Source organism: Choloepus didactylus, chromosome 8 (genome assembly GCF_015220235.1).
Source record: "Choloepus didactylus isolate mChoDid1 chromosome 8, mChoDid1.pri, whole genome shotgun sequence".
In the NCBI taxonomy this organism is placed as follows: Eukaryota; Metazoa; Chordata; class Mammalia; order Pilosa; family Megalonychidae; genus Choloepus; species Choloepus didactylus.
In genome coordinates, this window is record NC_051314.1 from 86,521,340 (window position 1) to 86,544,716 (window position 23,377).

A 23,377-nucleotide genomic window follows, 5' to 3' on the forward strand; every position below is an offset into this window, starting at 1 on the left:
GGGTATGGTGGTTGCCCTTTTTGAGGTTGGGGGAGGCAGCTCTGCCCCAGAGTCACATAAAAGCTGCATGCAAGCCACCGCCTCCTCCTTCCACTGCACACAAGCTGGTTACTCATCTCATCTCTGCACCCGAATGTCACTGCTGCTAAAAATAGGCCCCCAGTCGTGGGCCAGCCCCTCCTGCACCCCAACCCCATGGAAACCAGCACAGAGTGGCAGGCAGAGACCTTAAGTTCCATTCCCACCAGCACCCCCTATCACGGAAATTGATGTCCGAGGCTGTAACATAGGTGAAACCCAGGTGGTCAGGCACCCTGACAAGCAGGAGAGTGAAGGGTTAAAATTAAGAGCAGGAAGGTTGTTGAAATAGGGGTGGGGGAGGAGGGACACTGTCAGCTTGGCAAGAATCTGAAGTCCCCCGCCCACTTTTGCGGGTCCCATCGGGCTTTGGGGACAAGAGCAGTGGGAAGGGGCGTCCAAACCCGGGCCCCAGGGGGCGGCCGCGCACATGGGGGAGGTAGCATCGCGGAGTCGTCCGCGCCGTGTCACATGCGCGCGCACACAGACAGGCACACACGTGTGCCCGGGTATATATAGTCCCCAGTCCCCAGGCCTGCCGCTCCGCAGTGGGCGCCAGTTCCTTGGGCTGGGAGGGGGCTCTTGGGGCGGGTGGGAGGGTGGGGGGGCCGGGGTGGGGTGGGGCAGGATGCTGGATGGCCCGCTATTCTCCGAGGGGCCGGACAGGCCCCAGGAGCCCCATGATGAGGAGTCTGGCAGCTGCCTCTGGGTGCAGAAGTCCAAGCTGCTGGTGATCGAGGTGAAGACTATTTCCTGTCATTATAGTCGCCGCGCCCTTTCTCGACAGCCCATGGACTCCCAGGCCATCCATTGGGCCCGCGGGCTCCAAAGCCGCACGTGAGTGAAGGAGGGGTCAGGGGAAGAGAGCGGTGGGGCGGGGAGTGGGGTTCGGACCTCCCGGCACGCACGCACCAGCGGGCGCCGCTGGTCCCTCTTCTCTTTCCCATGCCTCCCTCCCCCATCCCATCCCGAGGGTTGGGCCCCGACTCATACCCTGTTGTTTTGGGGGGACAGGAGTGGACGTGAGAAAGGGCAGGTGAGATGGGGCAGACGCTGTTAAAGTGTGCATGGAGAGATGGCGAGGAGTCCAGCTTCGACTTCAGCCCTAACATATACGCACGTGCACACGCACACACACTCACAGACACCCCTCCACACGGCTGCCCCAAACGGTCTCCAGTGCTCCCAGCTTCCCGGATCTCGGCTCCTTTCCCCCATAAACTGCTCACCTGGGTTCCTGCTCATTGTCCCAGGTGTGGGCCGCGCCCGGGATCCCCTGAGCCGCCGCTCCGCCGGCCCTGGGCCTCCAGGGTGCTGCAGGAGGCGACCAACTGGCGGGCGGGGCCCCTGGCCGAGGCCCGAGCCCGGGAGCAAGAGAAAAGGAAAGCGGCGTCGCAGGAGCGGGAGGCCAAGGAGACCGAGCGAAAAAGGCGCAAGGCTGGTGGGGCCCGAAGGAGCCCTCCTGGTCGGCCCCGCCCGGAGCCCCGGAATGCCCCTCGGGTGGCCCAGTCTGCAGGGCTTCCAGCTCACTTGCGGCCAGAGCGCCTCGGGCCGGTGGGGCGACCGTCCCGTCCAACTGCGCAGTCACAGAGCGACCCAAGGGTGGCGTGGGCGGGGCCCTGGGGAGGTCGGCGGCTCGGGCCCCCCAGCTACGAGGCTCACCTGCTGCTGAGAGGCGCTGTCGGGACAGCTCCGCGACGCCGCTGGGACCGGCCGCCACCCTACGTGGCTCCACCTTCTTACGATGGTCCCCACAGGACCCTGGGGACTAAACGAGGCCCCGAGCCCTCCCAGGCGCTGGTCTCATCAGCCCCAGCTCCGACCCCGGCCAGGACAGAGGGAGGGCGCACAAAAAAGAGGCTGGATCCTCGGATCTACCGGGATGTCCTCGGTGCTTGGGGTCTCCGACAGGGGCGGGGCCTCTTGGGGGGATCTCCAGGCTGTGGAGCGCCCAGAGCAAGGCCAGAGTCGGGCAAGGGGGGCGCGGAGAAAAACCTGGGGCTCACTGATGCTGGCCTGAACAGTGGCAGCGAGGGCCATTCCCAAGCAAAGGCTACAAGGAGCCCGAGCACGGAGACAGCTATCGTAGGGCCTGCAACTGCCTCTCCCAGCCCCCCGCGTCCAGCTCCCAGGTCTAGGCCCCACCTCAAGGGCTCCAGGGAAGGGAAAGAAAGTGAAGGACAGAGCTGGCTCCCCAAATGCTGGCTTCCCTCCCCTAAAAAGCAGCCGCCCCAGCATAGCCAGACTCTCCCCAGACCCTGGGCTCCAGGAGGCACGAGTTGGAGAGAGTCCCTAGGTCACAGAGAGCGGGCAGGACCCGAGACCCTGGCAGGTTGGAAGGGGATCCGACGCGCCAACACCCTGCCCCGCAGTTCCCGCGGCCCCACTGGTGGAGAAGGCGTCTTTGTTATTGACGCCACGTGCGTGGTGATACGGTCCCAGTATGTTCCCACCCCCCGAACCCAGCGTGTCCAGCTTTTGCCAGCTGGGGTGCCGCGCGCTGGAGGGGATGCTCCTAGCAGTAGCAAGTCCAGTAAGGAGGAGGGCGAGCGGGGCGCGGTCTTTTCCTCCCCTTGCCAAAAGCTGCTGTTGAGCAATAGGCTTTCGCACCAACCCGGCGCAGGGCGTGGGTGCGAAGCTGAGGGCCTGGAGCTGGGGGACTCCTCTCTGGAGGAGCGCGCTTCCCGCATCTTGGGGCTCCCGGTCAGCGAAGTGAACCTGCAGGATGCCCCCACACAGCCAGGTAGCCCAGAGCACCCAGCCTTAGACCCAGAGGCTTCCGGAGGCATGGGCAAAGCGGAGGGCTCAGAGGAAGTGGCTACTGTTCCGCGTCGCGCCGGCCGCGGCTGGGCGCGGACCCCGGGGCCCTACGCGGGGGCCCTGAGGGAAGCCGTGTTCCGCATCCGTCGCCACACCGCCCCAGACTCGGACTCGGACGAAGCTGCGGAGCTCAGCGTTCACAGTGGCTCCTCTGACGGAAGCGACACAGAGGCCTCGGGCGCCTCCTGGCGGAGTGAGCGGACCCGGTGCGCGGTTGGGGGCTACGCCCCGCCCTGAGAGAGCGGGAAGACCGCGGAGCTGAACGACAGTATCCGGGAGATTCTGGCTGTCATCAGCCGAACCGAGGAGTCTCTCTTCGGGGCGGGGGACACTAAGGGGACCCCACAGGAAAAGAGGGAGCGGCAGTAATAGGCCCCTTCTTGTAGTTGTATGCCCCTCCCCCCAACCCATACTTGGGCCCACTGATCCTCTTTCTTCCCCACAGACTTCCTTTAGCTTCTCTATTCCTTATATTCCTACCCACACCCAACCCCATACCCAAAACAGCGCCCACATGAAAAGACAGGGAACATCTGCTCATTCATGATTTTTTTTTTCAGGAGAGGTGAGGGTGATCAGTAGACTATCCTTGCCTGTTACATTTGGGGCACAAGAGCAAGGAGGTCATGGGTCATCAGCAAGAGCTAATTCATTAGGCGTGAAGCTGAGCAGAGAAGCCTTGCAGGGATCAGGCAGGAGGGGAGAGTGGTGGCAGTCACAGGAGGGCAGTATGAGGGCAGGAGGCAGAAAGCAATGGCCAGGCCTGGGACTGAGGTTGCCTGGGTGACAAAAGGGCTCTCGGCAGCCAGCAAAGCAGAAAGAGGGCTCACCTTGCTGTCACAGGTCTTGGGTTCCAATTCCATTTCTGCTATCAATTTGCTAGGTGACCCGGGAAGGCCAGTCTTCCAGGCCTCCTGGCATGTCAAATGAGGGAATTCTAAGGTCTGTATTTCCATCTCTGACATTTTGGGATCTTTGAGGAGGCCTCTAACTCACTTCCCTCCACAAGACAAGGAAGAGAGTTGGGAATGAGTGAACAGAGTCTGAGGGTCCCTGGGCAGCCTCCCTGTCACCTCCACTCCTCCTGAATTCAGGAGAGTGCCCAGGGTTTGTATAAGAGTTGAGTAGGTGGGCCCGGGGCTCCTATCCAAGTCTCCCAGGTTTAGGTGAGGGCTCCCCAAAGCAAAGCAGGGCAAGTCGGTGGCCGTGCCACTGTCCCTGGCCTGTAGCAGTCTGAGCCTGAGAGGGAAGGTACCCAGTGGATCAGCTTGGGACCTCTCTAGGCCTTCTCCATTTCCTCCTCCCCAGTGTTCCTTAGTGATGATAAGGTGATGTTTAGGTGGTATTGTCCACCTGAAAGAACCCTGAGAATTTCTTGCATCTCTAACTCTTCCAGAAACCGTTGAGGCAAGGAAGAGGGAGGCTGATCTTAAGCAGCTTGTAGGTGTGGGGTGTGGTGCTCGCTGTAGCCACTGAGGGGCGCGCGCAGGTCGCGGATTTCCCCGGTTGCTAGCCCCTGAGTCCCCCCTACCTGGGCACTGACAGTTTAATCAGTTGATTCCTAAATCCTCGCGCAGGTCGGGAGCCTTGCGGCCTCCAGCCATGCGGGGCCGGGAGCAGGCCTCCGGCCTTCCAGACCTCTGGAGAGCGCCGAGCCCCCTCTTCGTAATCATTCACGCCACCCGGCTTGGGACTCAGGCACTGAATCCCTTTTCTCTCCGATCCTGGGTACCTCCTCTGTCTCTGCCATTTACCAACCATGTGAACTTGGCCAAATCACTTCACCTCCCTGAGCCTCAGTTTCCTCATCTGTCAAATGGGGGGTTTTAAACACCTACCTCGCAGGGTTGTTGTGAGGATTTAATAAGATAATGTATGTAAAGCGCCTAGCACGGGGCCTGGCACACAGTAGGCGCTCAATAAATCTAAGTTTCCCTTTTCTCTGGCCTTGGCATCTTCTTCGTTGCACCGACCTTTTCCCCAAGATGCCTTCCCGCAGCGCTCCTCCTCTCCATCCCGCTCTCTGGTGGGGTGGGGGAGCGGGGGAAGGAACGCCTTTCTTTGATGGAACCCCCCAGCCCACCCTTGTCTCCCCCAGCCCGAACTCTCCGTTCCTCCCCACCCCACCCGCCACCCGCGGGCTCTTCTCATTGCTCGGCGCACTCCCCCCGCCCCCCATTCCGGGCAAGAGCTGAGTCAGCCCGGGTAAATTTAGCTGACAGCTCGGCGGGCGCGGGGGCTTAGCCCAGACTCAGTCGCCAGGTCCTGGCCGGCCCCCGGCCCCGCCTCTGCCCCTACCCCCACCGGTCCCGCCAACCCTGGCTCAATGTTCAGGTCCCCAGCCCCGCTCCCAAACCACTTACGGTTTTAGTCTCCAATTATCTTCCCCACCAGCACCGGGAGAGATTCTGGGCGGGAGGTGGAGGGAGGCCTGGGAGGGCGGCCTGGGAGGCCGCTGGATGATCGGACCCAAAGCCCGGGTTGGCTGGCCTTGGTGGGGAGGAGTGGGGGAGAGTGGGGAGGGGAGGGGGGGGAGGGAGGAGTGGGGAGGGGAGGGGTGGGGAGGGGAGGAGTGGGGAGGGGTGGGGAGGGGTGGGGGGAAACGGGGACGGAGTTACACTTTCAGCTTCTGAATCAGAGGGGAGAGCACTGATCGGAGCCACCCAGGAGGGTTCCATCCTAGAACCTGCCTGGAACTCAGTCTTCCAGATTTCTAGTTAGTTCTAGCTGGAGGAGGTAAGAGAAGTGGGGTCACCTTGGGAAGAGATCAAAGGTTCCTGAGGTCCATCTCCCTTCCACCTAAAAACCCAATTCTATCTACTGAATATTAATGAGACCTACTAGGAACCAGGCACTGGGCTCCAGGGTCAAGATGAGGAAGGCCTGCCTGATAAGGGCCCTGGAGGAGTTTATAATCTAAAAAAGGGATGAAAATGAAAACACACAAATAATGACAATATTGAGCAGTGCTAAATGCTCTAAGGGGGTCAGACAAGGCAGACTGTATGTATTTTCTGAGATCAGGGAAGGCACCGTGGAAGAGGTGACATCTAAGACAGAATTTAGGGAAAGGGAATTCCAGGTGGAGGAAACAGCAAAAAATAAATGCATGGATGTGGGGAAACAGGGTATGTTTAGGGAATTACCAAATGGTCTGGTTGGACTGGACTTAGGTACATTCAGGGATGATATGGAAGATAAGGCAGGAGTGAAAACTGAGGTGAGATTGGAGTGAGCCTGGTTCAGCTGAGGAGTGCACTTTGGACCTTTGGGCTTGGGAAGAGGATGGACTTCAGATAAGAAGGAAGATTGTGGAAGGCCTGAGCAAGGGGGAGAGTATCTGCCTGGATTTTGCTACAACTCAGGGGCTCCAGGACTTGGGGACTGGTAGAAAAGGTGGACTGCATGGGACACTAGAGGGGCTGGCCCTGTGAGGGCAGGCTCCATCATGCTGCCTAAACCCCTTTGAGGATGAGCACACAGGAGGCCAGTTGCTAAGAGCTCACCTACAATGCTTCCATCATCAGAAAACTGGGGTTGTGTTGTGTTTAGAGTGTGGTCTCTGGGTTCTTGCAGCCTGGATTTCAATCTTGGCTCTACCTCGTATTAGCTGTATGACTTTGGGCAAATTACTCAACTTCTCTGTGCCTCAGTGTCCTCAGTTACAAAATGGGGTTATTAGTAGTGCTTTTCTCATAGGCTTGTGGGGAGGATTAAATTGGTCAATATGCAAAACCCTTAGAACAGTGCCTGGCACATAGTAAATGATATATAAGTGTTAACTATGGCTATTATTCCTTTTTAGGGCTGTTTTACTAGCGTTGGAGGTGTGGTGGCATGAGGATGGAGAAGAGAGCAGTGGGGGTAGGGGAGGAAGAGGAATAAGCAGCAGGGGACAAACTGAAAAGAGAGGGGAACCCTGGAATGGGGACAAACAGCCCCTTGAATGGATAAATGGTGTTCTGGGAGCACTTGAGTGATTTAGGGTGTCAGTACAACATGGCCCCTTCCCTCAGGACATCCTCCGCCTTTGCTTAAGGATGTAATCAGTACCAGCTACCAAAGTTCTGGGGAGAAAAGGAGAGAGAGAAGAAGGAGAGGAGCGATTGGTTGCAGATCTGGGGGGGCCAGGCCTTGGTCAGCCGTATCTCAGACTGTCCCTGCAGGGCGCTGTGGGTGGGAAGCGGAGGCTCCCTGCTGCGAAAATGATTTCTAAATCTAGCTGTGTCTGCCAGCCGGCCCGCCTAAGGACAGAGGCCTCAGCTAGCCCCCACCACGGGACAACCTCATAGGCCAGGAGTAGGGGCAGCAGACCCAGGCAGGCATGGTCAGGTTGGGCAGCAGCCTTCAGTTTAGCCCAAGAACCTACTATGCTCCCAGCAGCCAGGTTCTTCCCAGGGAAGCCCCTTTCTGCCCCACATGGGGCTCAGCTACTATGCTTTAGAGGAGCTGGAAGTTTTCTCCTCCTTTCGGACTCTCAGGAGAGCACTGGGACTTTCCTAGATCAGCCACAGGAAATCAGGAAATCAGGAAATCAGTAAAAGGAAATCAGGAACCAGGCCATGGACTCTGGGACTTCAGAATAGGCAGGGATGTGGAAGAGAAAACCCACAGGATCATTACAGTGCAGGCAGCACAACATAATACCTGTTAATGGAGGCATTCCTGGGGGGGGCAGGGCATGAAGGAAGGAGCGACTACCAGACTGTGCCTTCTGGATAATGGGAACATACCCAGGCCTCAGGGAGACAAGTTGCTAGAAGTGCCTATATTAGTGAAGGAAGGCTCAGCCAGGATGCTGCCCCTCTCTTCTGCCTGTCCTGGCATGGGGTGAGGTCCTTCCCTTGAAGCCCCAGGTACTGCATAGCCTTTTGTGAGTCCTTTTAGAGAAAGTACTTCATCCATCCCTACACCCCTCTGTCCATCTTTCTATCAAACAATTCATCCATACATCCATATCCATCTAACCATCCATTCATCTATCTATCCACCCATTCCTGCATCCATCCATCTATTCATCACTTAATGAGGGCTTATGATGCACCTGGCTCAGTGCTGCAAGGAATGCCAAGATGAACATAACACAGAGCCCCTGTCCTCAGGGGACTGGAAGCTGAGTAGGGGATGAATAACATACACAGATAACCACCAATGGAACAGGCAGTATGCGCTGTTAATGAAAGCTCTACCAAGGAGTGCTTCAAGATCTCAAAGAGGCAAGGCCACTTTGCCAAAGGAAATCAAAAGAGCCTCCACAGAAGAAAGGAAGCCCATGGAGCAAGGGTTCAACAGAAGGAGACAGGGAGGAGTGCATTCCAGGGAATGATCCAGCAGGTCTAGAAGGGAATGGTGTGAGGTAGGAATGTACAGAGGTGGGAAAGCACTTGGCTTTCACAGGAGCAGAGGCTTTGGGGAGTGCAGAAGTGCAGACCGATGAGAACCTGAAGGGAGCCAAATCATGAAGTATCTCTGGAAAGCAAGGATATGATGTTTGAGTTTTAGTGAGAGAATTGAAGGAGAGGTGAGAAACAGTTTTTGAGCTGGGATTGTCCTAGTTTCCTCCTCAATACACATAGCATTTTTTCCCACTGCTTGATTATGATCCTTGATCTCGTTACCTTGTGGAATCCCCTGCTGGACCAAGCCTTTCATTTAGCACCTTATGCCCTACAAGCCTGGAATGGAGCAGGGTCTCAGTAAATGTTGGTGGAAGGAAGTAACAAATGACAAAAACCACCCCACAGTACTGGTGTAGACCCTCCCCAGACCCCGCCAGCCCCCACTCCCAGGCTGCCTTCTTGGCTGGGGTCTCTCCAGAGGTTCTCCCACGAGGCACCACAAGGTGGCGCTGTTCCAACTGTAGCTCAGAGCTCTGCCAGGGTCCTTAGCGTTTCCAGCGGTGAAGTGCCCATTAGAAAACTGTCCCAGGATGGCTCTAGACATCTCCTTCCAGCAGGTCCCAAGAGAGAATGAAGAGCCTGAGTGGAAAAGAAGAGCAGACAGGCCCCAACCCCAATGCAATTAAAAGCCTCATCTATCCATCCACTTACTTGTCAAATATTTACTGAGTGCCTACTATTTGCCAGGTACAGTGTTAGGTTCTTGGAAGAGCAACAGTGACCAAGTCACCATCCCTGCCCTCAAGGAGCTCAAAGTCTAGTCCTCCTCAAATCTTGCTTTCTTATCTCTCTCTTACATGCAAACCCACACACCCACACACAACCACCTGTTCCCCAAAGCCAACCCTGGGAAGCTGTCTCCACATGAAATCTACCCTTCGGTGCTGCTTGTCCCTCCAAATCCAAGCTTCTCCCTGAAGTTGCTGCATGGCCACACTAGTGTGACCCCTGGGAATGCTCCTCTTGCTTGTCTCTGGAGCTTCCTGCCAAGCCCTCTCCTGTTCTCTCGTCATGCCCACAGCCACTCTGCCACTGTAGGTTTTGGGATCTCCCCAGAGTAGGCCTGGAATGGGGTAGGGCCTCCCCATACCCTAGTGTCCTGGAGGCCACAGGGACATGAGGGTCGATCTACAGAAGGGCCTTGTGAAGCTCTGGAGCCACTGGCCCAGGAATGAGGATTCAGGGAGTCCAGAAAACCCAAGACCTCAGAGTCATGCGGCTCTGTGGCCTCCCTGGACAGAGGCTGCCTTCCTTTCTCACCTGCTTTGGGAGACCATGCCTCTCCCTGGTGGCACTTCCTAGTGGTGGTTGTGGGAGACCCTGGTTGGGGGGGTGAGGCAAAGTGGGACCTTGTCCACTTTCCCAACATGCTCCAGGGCCTAACTTGGCCCTTGGCGCATTCGGGAGAGGAGGGGAGGGAGGGTTGGTGCTGAGAGTGGGAGCCAGGCCCATCGAAGTCCCAGGAGTGAATGCCGCATTGTTGGCCGGGCCAGAGTCACAGATAATTACCTCAATTAGTGACAATGGGAGAGTAATAAATACAGGCTTAGTGTCTCCTACCCCACCAGGGCTCCGAAGATTAATCCAGGCTGACGGGCGGGCCCTGAAAGGCGTGATGGACAATTCATTAAACTCCCCAAATGCCGCACAACCTGGGCGTGAAGGCTGAGTTAGTCCCCTGGGGGGCTGCGCCTTTGTCCCGATTGTGTGTCTCCGCCACAGCAGAGCCGAGCAGCCCCCAGAGAGCGAGGAGGTGAGTGGGGCTCCCCCAGCCGGGCCAGGCGGCGGGGGGATTAGGCCTCGGTCCGGCCCTGGTTGCCCTGGCACACCGGCCCGGCCGGGCTGGAATGTCCGTAGGGGGACGGGGCGGGCGGCCGAGCAGAGGGGCGGAGCCGACAAGGTGGGATAAGGGGGGCACACAAAACCGGGGGCAGGAGGAGTTAATTAGACGCCAGCCGAGGAGGGCGAGGGGCCACAATAGGGCTGAGGAGCCGCCAGGGACGGCCCCTTCACTTCCGAGGATTAATAGGGAGGAGGGAGGAGGGAGGAGGGAGGAGGGAGGAGGGAGGGGTTCAGCCCTGGGGGAGGAGAGCTGGAAGCTTTGCAGGGTGGCACTGCCCCATCTTGTTCAGCTTGGCACTAACTTTCCAAGTCGATGGGAAGCAGGAAGTTCTGGAAGCCTAGGCAGGTGTCTCCCAGCATCCCCCAGAGTGGCTCTTTCTTTCTCCCATAGTACCTACATTGAGAGGATGATTGGGCAGGGAGAGAGAAAGCACTCCCTTGCTGATCAGGGGAGTAGGGAGAGCAGGAATGTTTGGGTGCCCTGTTCTCAGCCCCCACCCCCACCCCCACCTAGTCTGTGACTAAATCAGGGGCCTGAAGTTTTACCCTTCCTGATGAGGCTGCCAGGTTAAAGCCAGGAAGTCCTGAAGGGGGGTTGGAGCTGGTGGGATCACTGAGAGGAGGGTTTCTGTGTGTGGACGTGAGTGGGTGTGTGCGTGCATGCCCTCTTGCATGCAGGTGTGCTATGCACAGGGCCTGGCATTCAGCAGGCCCACAGTCAATGCCTGTCAAATGAATGAGAGTCAGATTTGCTTAAAGTGAATGAGTGTGTGCAAGGGTAGTGGTGCTGGGCTGCACCATGACAGAGTGGCTTCGTCCCTTTCATTATGAGCTTCCAGCCACAGGTCAGGGAGGTACGGACCCCACCTCTGAGCAGATGAGCAAAGGTTCAAGGAAAATGGAGTAGTGGTGGTTCCTTCCTCTGGAAAAGGACACACATACACACACATAAAATGCTTTAGTCTCTTGGAAGCCCCACTTCTCCCTGGGCCCCAGGGAACAGGGCAGCCCTGGCTCCTCTTTAGGAGCCACCCCACCCCGCCCCCTCCCAGGGGATGACAAGGGAGCGAGTTGGCGGCAGTTCCCTGGGCATATTTATAACCTGCTGCTCGCTCACCAGCGTCTGCTTTTAGCCCAGACGGGGGAGGGGGCAGAAGGGTGGTCTGTCTCATGCTGGGCGCCCCGGCTGGGTGTGGAAAGAGTGAGTAAGGGTGAGTGGTGGGCAGCTCTGCATGGATATTCCTGCTCACACCACAGCCAAACAGCTTATTTTCTCCTCATTTTGTTATTTTTCTCCCTCTGGCCTGGAGAGGAGGACTGAGCCAGCCTGAGGCGGGGGGTGGGGGGAGTGGCTGGACCCTTGGGTATTTGCAGCCCCACTGACAGGGTTTTTCCAGGGTGCGTGTGGTAGGGTGTGTGTGGTGCCGGCTTGCTGACCCCCCGGGGACTGTGCACGGCCTGCCATCTCGGTCCTCTCAGCTTTTCCACTCCCCCCCGGGATATTTCAGGAGTAGTCCCTCTGTCATGCGCCGAGGCCAGCTTCAGAACCCCTAGGGTGCGTGGCACCTGGCACCTGAGGAGCACAGGTGGGCGGGAGGATAACCTGAAAGGATAGGGTAGTGCTGGGGGCATCCGGCACATTCTTGATGACACTTTCCTATTGCGGACCACTCTGAGCCCACTCTGGGCCCTGAGGCCTGTCTGAGTCCAATCTCGGGGCTCAGCTGCTTGCCTCCCCAGGGTTTACCCCCTCTACTTGCCCCCATGAGGATAGCCCAGTTGACCAGAACCATTACCTCCCAGGTAGTACTTGGCTGGCCCAACAGCCCTTTTCCTCTTCTTGTTTTATTAGTGTAGGCCCATTGAGGACCCAGCCCCACCCCGCACCTCTGCCACCCCCGCCCCCTTCCTTCAAAGTCCCAGCCCTGAAAGAAAAGGGCCACCGTCCTGAGGACGTGAGGATGGGAGTCTGTCCTTAAACCTCATGCATGTGCAAAGGGCTTTACACTTCACTGAGCCTTCATTGCACTCCCCCCATTTTACTGACAAGATCAGTTGATGTGCTTGATTTCCTGGCTAGACTGTCAATTCCTCCAAGCAGGAACTATGGCTTCTACATCACTGTGTCCCCAGCATCTGGCATAGTATCTGGCACAGAAGAGATGTTCACGTGACCTGAGCTCTCACATATATTATATCATCCGAACCTCGTCACCTTCCTAAGGGTAAGACTAAGTAGCGATAACCATCCCTGTTTAATAGGCAGGGCAACTGAGGCCAAGAAAGCAGGAGACTCATTGAAAGTCTAGTTGAGGCAGAATTGGATTCATTTCTTTCCCTTGCTGTTCTTCCAGCTCCAATGTGTCAGCGCAGCCCAGAGTCCCCTAACTTCTGGGCCTGAAAACTGATACTGACTTGAATTCTTGGAGTTAGGTGAGAATGGTTGGAGACAGCTGCCAACCCTTTGACTCTCTGCCTTGCTGCTTCTCCCCAACTCTGAACATTGTCCAGCGGGGGCCCAAGCCCCCTTTCCCACCTCTGGCTGCCCAGTAACTTGTTGCTTTGGGAGCTGGGGAATCTAATAGCTCTCTGGGTTATAGACTGGGTATTCTCTCAGCAGGATGTCCTTTACTAGAAACCCAAGGCTTTTCAGGTGCCTCCTACCCAGGATCAATAAGGATTTCATCTCTCCCCCTAGGCTCTCCCTCAGAGCTCAGCCCGTGTTAGCTTGGTGGGTAGAAAGAAAGGGAAAGGGCTAAGCAGCTCTCGGCTCCGCTCCCCTGCCCCCACACATATCCCAAAGGCCAACTGGGGTCAGAGTTCACACATCCAGGGAGAGGTGGGAGGCAGAGACGACAGCAAAAGAGTCCTGGGGAGAGGAGGAAATTCTCAAGTCGGGGTGGGCTCAGTTGTTGCCTTTGGGGGGTGGGGTGCTTCATAGCTCCCCCTACCCTTCTGGTCGTCCCCTGGGGGAGGGGTTAGGATTAGGGACAGGCTTTAGAGCTTGGGAAGGGCTAGTGTTTGTCTGAAGTTAGGGTTAAGGCTAAGGTTAGACCTAGGGAAGGGGAGACGATTAGAGTTAGAGATAGGGTTAGGGCTGTGGGCAGGATTAGGATCCCCGCGGACTCTGGTGAATGTGCACACAGATGTATTGGTGTCGTCAGCAATGGAATCTTCAGCCTGGCTCCTAATGGGAATAGCTAGCTTATTGGTTTGGTTTTGGGCCACACTTGGGTTTCCTTCTGGTTACACTGATTTAAGCCTAGCTAATGTTTGGATTCTAACACTCCTGCCCCTTTCTTTTCTTCCACCATCATCTTTGAGCTTTTGAGCCCAGGCCGAGATCCCATCACCTGTGACCTGAGTCCTCCTGGGCCCAAGGTTGGGGGCTCAGGGCCAGTAAGGTATTTTCCTGTCTGGGAGGGGCTGGAGGGATGCCTGCCCCTGCCCAACGCCCTGACTACAGCTGAAGCAGACAGACGTTGGCGACGAATAGCTCTTCCTAGCGGGCAGCAGCACTCTTTCTGCTCAGGTTTCTCTTTCTACTTTTCAGATCATGATCACAGCTACTGTTTAATTGTAGCTATTTTCACAATATTTCCACAAATTTTCCAGGTAGGAAAGGTAGGCTCAGACTTTATTTGTTGTTTAATCCCATTCAGCAAGTGAAAAAATGTAGGCACAGTTAAGGACTTGCCCAATATCACATGGCCAGTTGGTATTAGGATAGGAAAACAAAACACAGCAACAACAACAAAAACACAGGGAGGGTCTCTTGGCTCCTAACCAGGTGGCCTCTTCAGGGTCATCAAAGGGTCAGAATCTTAGGGTCCTCTTGCGGGGCCAGGAAGCCAGAGAGGTAAGCACCCCAAGGCTGGGAGTGACAAAAGGAGGTAAAGGAGGCACCAGAAACAATGGTGTGTTCTGGATTCAAGGAAAAGCCAAGTCATTGATAAAAATAGTTTTATTCTGCAGAGGAAGATACATTGGTGGGGGCGATGGCCACTAATAGCTACAGTGGAAGGAAATACTGATTCCATAGGCAAAGGCATCTTTGAGAAACAGGATAGGAGAAGAGGGGAAGAGAAAAGGCTGGAGGACAAAAGGAGAGAACAGAGAGGCACTGGTGTGGGGCAGAGGTGGTCTCTGCGAACCAGGCTGGAACCCAGCACAATAAATAGTTTTATTTACAACAACCAAACTCGTGGCTTTGTATCCACGTTTCAGTGCAAATTATTTACACACTGATGAGGAGGCAGGGCAGGAAGGGGTAGGAGGTGGCCCAGGGAAGCATGTTTCACAGCTGTTCAATGGCTCCACGACAGAAGCTGGGAGGAGGGGACATTTCTGCTACGTTCCCCAACCTCATTTTCCATATCATCACAGCTGCCCTTTCACCTTGGAACCCCCCATGCCCAGGTGTTTGTGTCCCAGGTCTGCACCCTTGGCAGGAGAATGGGAAAGGGCATGTAGGGACAGGGAGAAAACGGAGGATAAATGGGAAGGAGAGAGGCAGAGAGGTCGCTGGTGCGGTGGAGGAGGCAGAGGAACCCAGTCAGGAGCTGACTCTGGATGGGGGAGGGGACGAATCCTTCTCTCACCTGCTGGCCGTGTTGGGGGCAGTGCAACAAGGGGTTTCTCGCCGAGAGGGAGGGAGGTAGGTCCGGGGCAGGTCCATCGAGATGGCAAGGGGGTTCGCGCCACCCCGGGGCAAGTGGTTTGAGGAGTCCCCAGGTAGGAGGAGGTGGGGGAGATCGGATAGTCTGAACCGCGGGGATTGTGGCTGGAGGGATGGGGTGGGAGCGGGTCTGTTTCGGGGGAGGGGGATTTGAGGAGCACACTCCTGGGGGCGAGTCCGCGCAGAGCCTCATAGACACTCGTGCAGTACGCGCGTGTGCGTGCAGTTGCGGCAGCTGACGTGGCAGCACCAGTGGAAGGTGCAGTTGCAGCGCTCGGTGACGCGCTGCGTGCGCGTGCGGTGGCCCCGGCCACAGCAGAGCAGCTCGCAGCCGTCCAGGGCGGGCGACGAGCTGTTGCAGGCACGCCCCGCGGTGCCAGCAGTACCCAGGCGTCCGCTGTACGTGCAGAAGTTGGGAGATTTCTCGAAGTAGACGAGGTCGTGGGGAGAGGGCGGCTTGTGCGCAGGGTCCTCGGGCTCGAGGCGCAGCAGTTCCGCCCGCGAGGCACGGTTGCTGCCGCGGTTACCATAGAGGACGCGCGAGGCGCCATCGAAGCGGTCGCGCAGAACGTCGCCCACCGCACGCAGCGTGGGCAGCCGCATCCAGCACGTGCGCACCGTGCAAGAGCCGGACATCCCGTGGCACTTGCACTCCTGACGCATCTCGGAGAACACGGTCTGGGAGGAGGGGGAAGAGAGGCGGTCCCCAGAACCGTCAGAGCCAGAGCCACGGTCCCAGATACCGCCCCCTCCCGAACCCCACCAGAACCTCCGCAAAAGCCCGGCCTAGCCAAGCCCAGGGCACGAGAGGCGCGAAACGGGCCGCACTAGGCTCCACGCCGGAAAGTCAGTCTTGGTCTCTTAGCCTTTTTTTCGAAATTGAGCAATGGAGGAGCTGGAGGCAATGCATTCTGTGGGTTGTAGGACTTTAACCTCTTCTATCCTACCTGCCCTCTGCCCAGGCACCCCTATGCCCTCAACACTATCTCTTCCATCTCTGGCTTCTTTCCCAGCCTTCTGGTCCCTCAGGATACCCTCTCCTGGTACCCTGTCCTTATCGCGGACTGTTATTTCCTAAACCCGAGATTAGCCCCTGCACGGGACCCAGAGATCCCCGCCGCTCCGCTTTGGGTGTGCAGTCCCTCAAGCCTGCTCACCGTGCGGCCCGCCTCGTTATTGTGAAGGTTCATAAGGAAGCGCAGGTCCCGCCCCTTCTCCCCGGAGTCCACGAACTCTCGGCCAAAGAGGCGGCCGAAGTCGATGTTATCGCTGCAGCCCCCCCAGTGCCAATCAGGGCCCCCAGGGCCGCGCCGCCGGTAGTCACACGTGCAGGATTCGATGGAGCCCTCGGAGCAGGACCGCGCCACTGAATGGGTGACCCCGGCTGAAGTGATGGCGAAGATAAACGCTGTTTCTCGGCAGCCTGTGGAGGTGGGGGTGGGGTGGAAAGGAAGCCGGATCAATCAGCCTGCACGCGGGGCGCGGCCAGCACCCTCAGCGGAGAGCTTGGGAACCCAGAGCCCCGCGCCCGGACTCAGGGTTGGGAAACTGACATCTAGCCTCATAGAGGAAACACGTGCGTGGACACGCACCCACAGCCACGCTCATAAACACGCCTTACTAGGACCCCGGGCGCATTTTGGCTCCAGCACGAAGTGGGGCAGTCGAGAAAACCCCAAAACTGGGGAACTCAAGAGCGCTGCACCGCCAAGACCTTTCCGCTGCCCAAACTTTCGGCCCACCTCGGCGCTGCAAGCCAGGCAGAGCGAAAGGCAAGATCCATGCCCGCAAAGACAGCTTCCTGAGCGCCTTTGAGTGGGGCTAGGGAAAAGCGGCTGTCAGCCAGCGCCCATGACCCGGCAATCTCCCTTTCTTTGGGGCAGTGGGTCAGAAAAGTTAAGTTTCGTGCCTAAGGTGCACGCTGAGAGCACCTGGTAGAAAGAGTCTGGCCCGGAGCTGGCGCAGGGCAGGAGGCTCTTGGCGTGTTGCTTGTGTGAACGCTGCAGGCGCCTGGGACATCTTCCTCCACTCACTCACCCGCCCATGCCCTGGAGGTGACCCCGCGTTTCCCCTGGTCCCGGAAGCATCGCCTTCCTGAGCACCCACCTCTGTTGACGATCTTGCCGAAGAGGTGGGGCCCGGGAGCCGTGGGACAGTTCCAGCGGCGGTTCCGGAACTGCCACTTGCACTCGCGCACGGCGCTCTGCAGCCCCCCGCTCACGCTGTGCAGGATTCCCGGGTTCTGGCGAATCAACCGCCGCTGTTTGCGGCTCAGCAGTTGCAGACTGGGCTCCAGCACCAGCTGCAGACTCTTGGAATCCGTCAGCAGGTTCGTGGAGGAGGCCACGTTCACGATGCCCCTGGTGGGACGGATGATAGGAGCTCAGACTCGGGAGGGGGACTCGCACCCTAACCAAAAAAGCCATGTCCACCCTGTCCTCTTCCTGGGTCTAGTTATCGGGAAAGAGAGAGCAGCGGGAGGTCAGTATTAAGGTAATGACTCCCCGCTCCCGGACTCACTATTTTGAAAGGACTCAGCGTCCAGACTTTTGTGTGCCCAGGAGTCTTAGGGCTGCTCGGTGCCCTGGGACCCAGGAATGGACGGGAGGGTGGGGAGTCTGGAGACTAGGTGTCCACCTTGGCTCTCCAAGCCTTCTTCCGGGCAGCCTGGACCAAGGATACCGTGGCCTGCAGTCCTGGCCCACCCAAGGTGTGAATTGTTTAGGGGTCCCATCCTCTACTCGCCTTCTCTCTGAGCGCATGCCTGGCCCTTCACTTCCTGAGACAGGGAAACCTGTGGTGCGGCCCCCACCGTGAGGCTGAGGTTTGGGCCTGAGGAAGAAGGGTCGTGCTGGGTGGGTTCCCCGTTTGGGGTACCATGGGCCACCTCCGGCGGGCATTCGCCCCCACTTCAGCAGCACAAGAACCTCTGGGGCAGCTTTGCATCAGAGCGCCGCTCTGTGTGGCAGCGGGAAGTCAGTGTTGGGGGGACCCTGTCTGCGGACGAAGTTCAGAAGGTGAGATCTGGGTCCGGCTAGCCCCTTGGCTTTGCGCCCCAGGACAAGTGGTGACCCCATGCCAGCTCACTTACCACCATCGGCCACTGCTGTTGGCGGCCAGGGCTGCGGGCAGAGAGGTCATCGCCAGCAGCAGTGTAGCAGAAAACCAGCCGGGCAGCAGCACCCAGCGCCCCATGACCTGCCTGGCCTTGCCCGCTCTGTGCTGCAGTTGCGGCGGCTGTGGCTGCTGCCCGCGACTGTGGGACGCGGCGCGGCGGTGCCGGCAGCGGTGAGAGTTCGCAGTCTGGTTCTAACAGCCCCGGGGGCGGACGGTGGGCAGCATGGCTCGCAGTCTCGGCTGGTGGGCTGAGGCGGCCACCGCGGGCTGCACCGCCTCTTATAGTTGCGGCGCAGGCTGAAGCGACGGGAGGAGGTTGCCCCACCGGGACGCGCCGTGACACCGGGGCGCACCAGTCAGGGGCGCAGACAATGGGCAGAGAGCGGGGCCGTGGCTCCCGCCCGTCTGAGCCAAGAGCTGAAGGACTGGCCGTCGGGGTTCACCCCCGCCCCCTGCCCAGTGGCCCCCGCCTCCGGGCCTGCACTGGCCGCCGACCCCTCCCCTTGGGACGCTCTCCCACGCGCGCCCGCCTTACTCCTAGCGTCTGGAGCCCGTCGGGGACCAGCGTCCGCCAGGGGGCGCGGCGACAATGTGCTGCCGGGAGAACCCGCCTGGGCTCAGTGAGTGGCCTTGCCGCCTGCGGCGGGGTTGTCCCCTCGACGTCACCCCCGGCCTGCCGGCGTCCCTTTCTCTCACCCAACCTGAGTGGCGGAAGGAAACCTGTGGTTCTGGGCAGCGACTCCAGGGAGACGCCTCCTCGCACAGGAACCCCCGACGGCTGGACTGGGAAGGAAAAGGGGGAGACGGAGGGTGGGGCTGTGGTCAGGGAAATCCCGGGGGGTGGGTTGGGGGCTGAGCTGTCCAAAAGGAACCCGGCGGAGGGAAACCTGGGGCAGCAGGCAGCGGCAGTCTGCACATGTGGGCGGGAAAGGAGACCACAAGTGTGCGCGTCAATGTGACAATATGAATGTGAATGCTTGTGAAAATGTACCTAAGTGTGCGCCGAGAGTGCACCCTCGTGTGTGTCAGCTTGTGCAGAAAGTCCATATTCTGAGGAGGGATGTTAGAATCTTGGGATTTAGCTCAGGTCAGAAGGAACCATCAAGTTACCTTGTCACAGCCCCCACTGGTGGCAGCTCATGTCCTATGTGTCGGGAAGGAGGTGGTGAAAACCCAGGGAAGGATGAGAGACCCAGAAGGTTGACTAAGGGCTGGAGAGCTGTCTGCAACTGTGTGTGGAGGTGGGTGGATGACTGTGTGTGTGTGGGGGGGGGAGAGATTAAATATGCATGTATGTGTCACTCGGTCACCCTGAGTACCTTGCATCATCCTATGGTGTGTCACCCGGTGGCATGTGTCAACCTATGCATGTCACAGGGAGAGGGGGGCTGAATCTGCAACAGAGGTGGGAACAAGGGGGGCAACGCCTACAGTAGCTGGGTCTCTGAGGACTAGGCTCAAAGGAAGGGCAGTGGAGCGGATGGCAGGTGTGTGTATGGTGGCGGAGGGCTGGGAAGAGAGGGGCCTCTGGCTGAACTGAACCCAGAACAGTGAACATGTGCCTTCGTGTGTCTGCTTCTCACTGGATTTTTCTATCATCCAGTTTTTGTCTTCCCCCCCAAATTCTGGCTCTCCCCACTCTCACCACACAGGGATACCCAGAGTACCTGTGACCATTGCATTCATTGTATATTTTTCTCCCCCCTCCTAGGTGAATCCAACTCAAGCTTTCCAGGCCACCTTATCCTCCCATTGAAGAAGTGGCTGCTGTTCTCCATATGGGTCATAGGGGGCACTTGACAGCTTGGTTATCATGCTCTTCTACCACACACAGATGGCCCCTGGAAGAAGAATCTTCTTTACATCTCTCCCCTTTCCCCAGTTTAAAGATGAAAAAAAAAAAATAACAGATTAGACAGTTCTCTAATATCTACACAGCTAATAAATGGTAGAGCCAGATTAAAACCCAGACTGATTGGACTCAAAGCCTCTTTCCACCTCACCAGCTGCTGGAGATTGTGCAGCAGCAGCAGGCTGGGCCCTTTCCAAAATTGACAGAGAGGTAAAAAACGACCATTAGGACCTTTCTGCCTCCCTTTTGGGTTGTCTCTTTTTCATCTCCTCTGTCCTTTAGGATGCTTTCTGACTAGGTAATTTACCCAGGCCTGACCCCAAAGGGTCCCAAGTCCCAGAGACCACAAAGCCTCCCCCCCAAGGCAAGGAAATTACATTAAGGAGTAAATGCCTGATGAGTTTAATGAACTTCTCTGGGGCACTTGTATTTTAGAAGAGATACCTAATAACCCAAGTGAAGCCTCAGGGAAGTTCTTTTTTTTTTAGGGCAATGTCCTTCCCAAGTCCTTTGTCCAGCCCAGTTTACCTGGCTCTTCAAAGGATTCAGCCCTGAGGGACAAAGTGTACTGGCCTGGCCTTTCACAGGTCCCAAATCCAGCGGCCTCTTCAGAGGGCTCGAGTGAATGGACCGTGTACCAGGGCAGCCTGTCACTTGTCCCTTAGGAGTTTCTCCCCATTGGGTCACATCTTCTGGCCTGGTGGGTTGATACAACACAAGAGGTGTGCTGAAAGACAGGAAAGCCCCATCTGTGGCCACTGGGGATGAACAGAGGTGGGAAAAGAGGAAAGGAGTCAGTATCATTTATTCCACCATTCTACCCACCAGGAGAAGGTGGGAAGAGGGGTCTGGGTCACACTGTGGTTTGGCCCAAATTTCTATTTAGATCAAATCATCATCACTCCATCAGTTGTTCCCTTTCTTTCCTGCTAAATGATATCCACAGCAGGCAAACTCGCAGCAATATTTCCCATCTAAAGGCCCAAAACTTCCAAGATTGCCCCATTTCTCTGCTCTCTTTTACTGCAAAACTCAAAAGGATGGCTTTATTCACTAACACCAATTCCTTTTCTTTATTCTTTCTTTCTACTCCAATCAGGCCTTTGAATCCACTATACTTCCTTATCAAGATCATCACCTCTGTGTAGCCCTACCCAATAGTCAATTCTCAGTTCTTGTCCAAATCAACCTTTCCGGAACAACAGACACAGTGGAATACTTCATCCTTCTTGAAATACTTTCTCACTTGGTTTCTGGAACATCATTGCTACTTCACCTTCTCAGTCTGTTCACCTTCTCAGTCTCCTTGTCCAGTTCCTCCTCACATCCCCAATTTCTAAACACGGGTGTGCAGCCAGGTTGCGTCTGGAGCTTCTTATCTCTCTACATTCATTCCCTTGGCAATCTATCCAGTCTTTTGCTCCCTAATTTATATCTCCAACCCTAAACTCTGGACTTGCACATTTAACACTGGAACAAGCATCTCAAAATCTACATGCCCAAAACTGGTCTCCTGATTCCTCCCCCGCCCTAACCTGCTCTTTATGCAGTCACCCCCATCTCAGCAAATGACAACTCCATTCTTTCAGCTGCTTGGTACAAAACTCTTTGAGTCATCCTTGACTCATCTCTTTTTCTTATACTCCACAGCCAATCAATCAGCAAACCCCATCCCTCTATCTTCAAATTATATGCAGAATCTGATCCATTCTCCCCACTTCCAGTCAGGGCCACCATCATCCCTCACCTGGATGACTGCGGGAGCCTCCAAATAGCTCCCCTGCTGCCCCCCCCACCTTGCTACCCATGGTCTATTCTCCAGACCGCAACAGAAGCCATCCTTTCTAAAACAGAAGTCGAATCATTCCATTTCTCTGTTCAAAACTCTCCACTGGTTCCCTATCTCTCTCAAAGTAAAAGCCAAAATCTTTACCATGGCACACAAAGCTCTATCTGATCCGATCCTGCTCCTCATCCTCCAACTTCAGTGTCCACCACCCTCCCCGCCTGTCGGTCACTCCCCTCCAGCCCCACTGGCCTCCTCGCTAATTCCTTGAACACATCAAGCAGGCTCCTGTTTCAGGATCTTTGCACTCGCTTTTCTGTCTTCTGGAATACTTTCTCCAGATATCGCTATGCATTTGCCTCCCTTACTTCCTTCTCTCTCCTGGTACATAAAAGAGAATCCCACTGCCTATCTCCCTTGCTCTGCTTTATTTCTCTGAATCACTTTTGACCATGAGTAACTTTATAGGCTTGAAGTAGGAAATCAGTAACAAACAGGTCCCCCCTCCCCCCCACGAATGGGAATAGAGAAGGGATGTTGAAGAGAAAAGGACTTTGCCTTGATGTTGGGGTCTGAGGAGGAAGCCGGGGTCCAAGGCTGAGTTTGTGGTCAGAGGAACCTGTCTTCCTTTGAAGCCAGCGGGAGGCACCACTTCCTTGGGCTAGAGAGGCACAGCCCATCCATCAGCCCCAGTTGGGGAACAGGGTGAAGTTCTGCCTAGGGTAATCCCACAGATTTGTTGGGGCAGACTGCTGAATGTGGGAGATTTCCCAGGAATCCAGTGCCATTTGCCTGTGGATCCTTTGGTGCCTCCAGGTGGCGGCCTCCAGTGCTGCAGTAGAAGGCGTGAGGCAGAGGGTGGGCAGTGCTGAGCTCACCGCCGCAGGAGCATCCATCCCTCCCGGGTCTATAATTTGGGTTCCCCGGGCCTGGCCGCCCCTATCAGCGGCTCAACAGCAGATGAGTCACCCGGGACCCTGGGCCAAGGCAAACATAAGGGAGTGGAGGAGGAGGAGGAGGTTTCTGAGGCTGTGCCTGGCTTGAGCCACCACTTCAGTTGCTCGATCCCCCAATCTTCAGGGGCCCCCACTCTTTTCTTTGACCCCCGCCCTTCAGGGCCCCAGTGTTCTTCCCAGATTACTCTCGCTACACCCTTTATCCCCATGATGGGAAGGGCAGTGCTCCACTCCTCTCATCAAGGGGAAGGGAAATGAGTTCTCTCTGGCTCTCTTCTCAGTGATGACAGCCCCCCACTTTCCCCCTCCTGTCATGGCCCCAACCCTTGTCAAGGTCTCCCTGGTTCCCGCCCCTCCCCTTTCCTGGAGCTGGCTGCGTTCTTGGGGTATTAGGCAATGGGCGTGCACCCACAGCCCTCTCCAGGCCCCGCCTGCCCCACCACCCTCCAGCCGCCTGCGGGTCAGTGCTCAGGCCAGCCGGTCGGGCCGAGGGCACTGCGGGCCAGTTCAGGCCACCCAGTCTGCCTGCCTGTGGCCTCCTGCCCCAGAGCCGGGTTCCAGTGGGGAGAGAGCACAGGGGTATGTTTCCTTGGATTTGAAACAGGCCAAGTTGGGGAGCCCTGGAGTCACTGAGAAATTGGGACCTGGGGTAGTAGTTCTCACTCTGGCCCCTCTGTGGCACCTGACTGGATACTGGAGCCTGGCAAGGACAGAATCGGAGGGCAAAACAACCATCCAAAACCTGAGAGAGACCTGAAGACACATGGAGAAATACAAATGTCCATGAAGTCCTTATGGAGAAAAGGGGCCTAGGAAGCCTCTTCCTCTTCCCGCCGGGCTGGAGCACAG

General features: G+C 57.0%; 2 protein-coding genes across 2 annotated transcripts; one reads left to right on the forward strand and one right to left on the reverse strand.

The window, feature by feature from the left end:
* The first annotated feature begins 703 nt into the window (after positions 1 to 703).
* Positions 704 to 4,839, forward strand: DDN (dendrin). Its single transcript, XM_037848213.1, has 2 exons — positions 704 to 915; positions 1,332 to 4,839. The coding sequence occupies exons 1-2, from the start codon at positions 707 to 709 to the stop codon at positions 3,133 to 3,135; spliced, it is 2,013 nt and encodes a 670-aa protein (XP_037704141.1). The 5' UTR covers positions 704 to 706; the 3' UTR covers positions 3,136 to 4,839.
* Positions 4,840 to 15,006: 10,167 nt separating this feature from the next.
* Positions 15,007 to 18,012, reverse strand: WNT1 (Wnt family member 1). The gene is made up of 4 exons (XM_037848368.1): positions 17,909 to 18,012; positions 16,924 to 17,177; positions 15,975 to 16,240; positions 15,007 to 15,495 (listed from the first exon to the last, which is right to left on the reverse strand). Exons 1-4 carry the CDS (start codon positions 18,010 to 18,012, stop codon positions 15,007 to 15,009), a joined length of 1,113 nt encoding a protein of 370 aa, XP_037704296.1.
* Positions 18,013 to 23,377: the final 5,365 nt, after the last annotated feature.

Coding starts and splice junctions, on each gene's coding strand:
- DDN (XM_037848213.1), top strand. CDS start 707: ATGCTGGATGGCCCGCTATTCTCCGAGGGGCCGGACAGGCCCCAGGAG. Junction 916..1,331: donor CGCGGGCTCCAAAGCCGCAC/GTGAGTGAAGGA, acceptor TCATTGTCCCAG/GTGTGGGCCGCGCCCGGGAT.
- WNT1 (XM_037848368.1), bottom strand. CDS start 18,012: ATGGGGCGCTGGGTGCTGCTGCCCGGCTGGTTTTCTGCTACACTGCTG. Junction 16,241..16,923: donor CGGCAAGATCGTCAACAGAG/GTGGGTGCTCAG, acceptor CCACCTCCACAG/GCTGCCGAGAAACAGCGTTT. Junction 15,496..15,974: donor ATAACGAGGCGGGCCGCACG/GTGAGCAGGCTT, acceptor CCCTCCTCCCAG/ACCGTGTTCTCCGAGATGCG.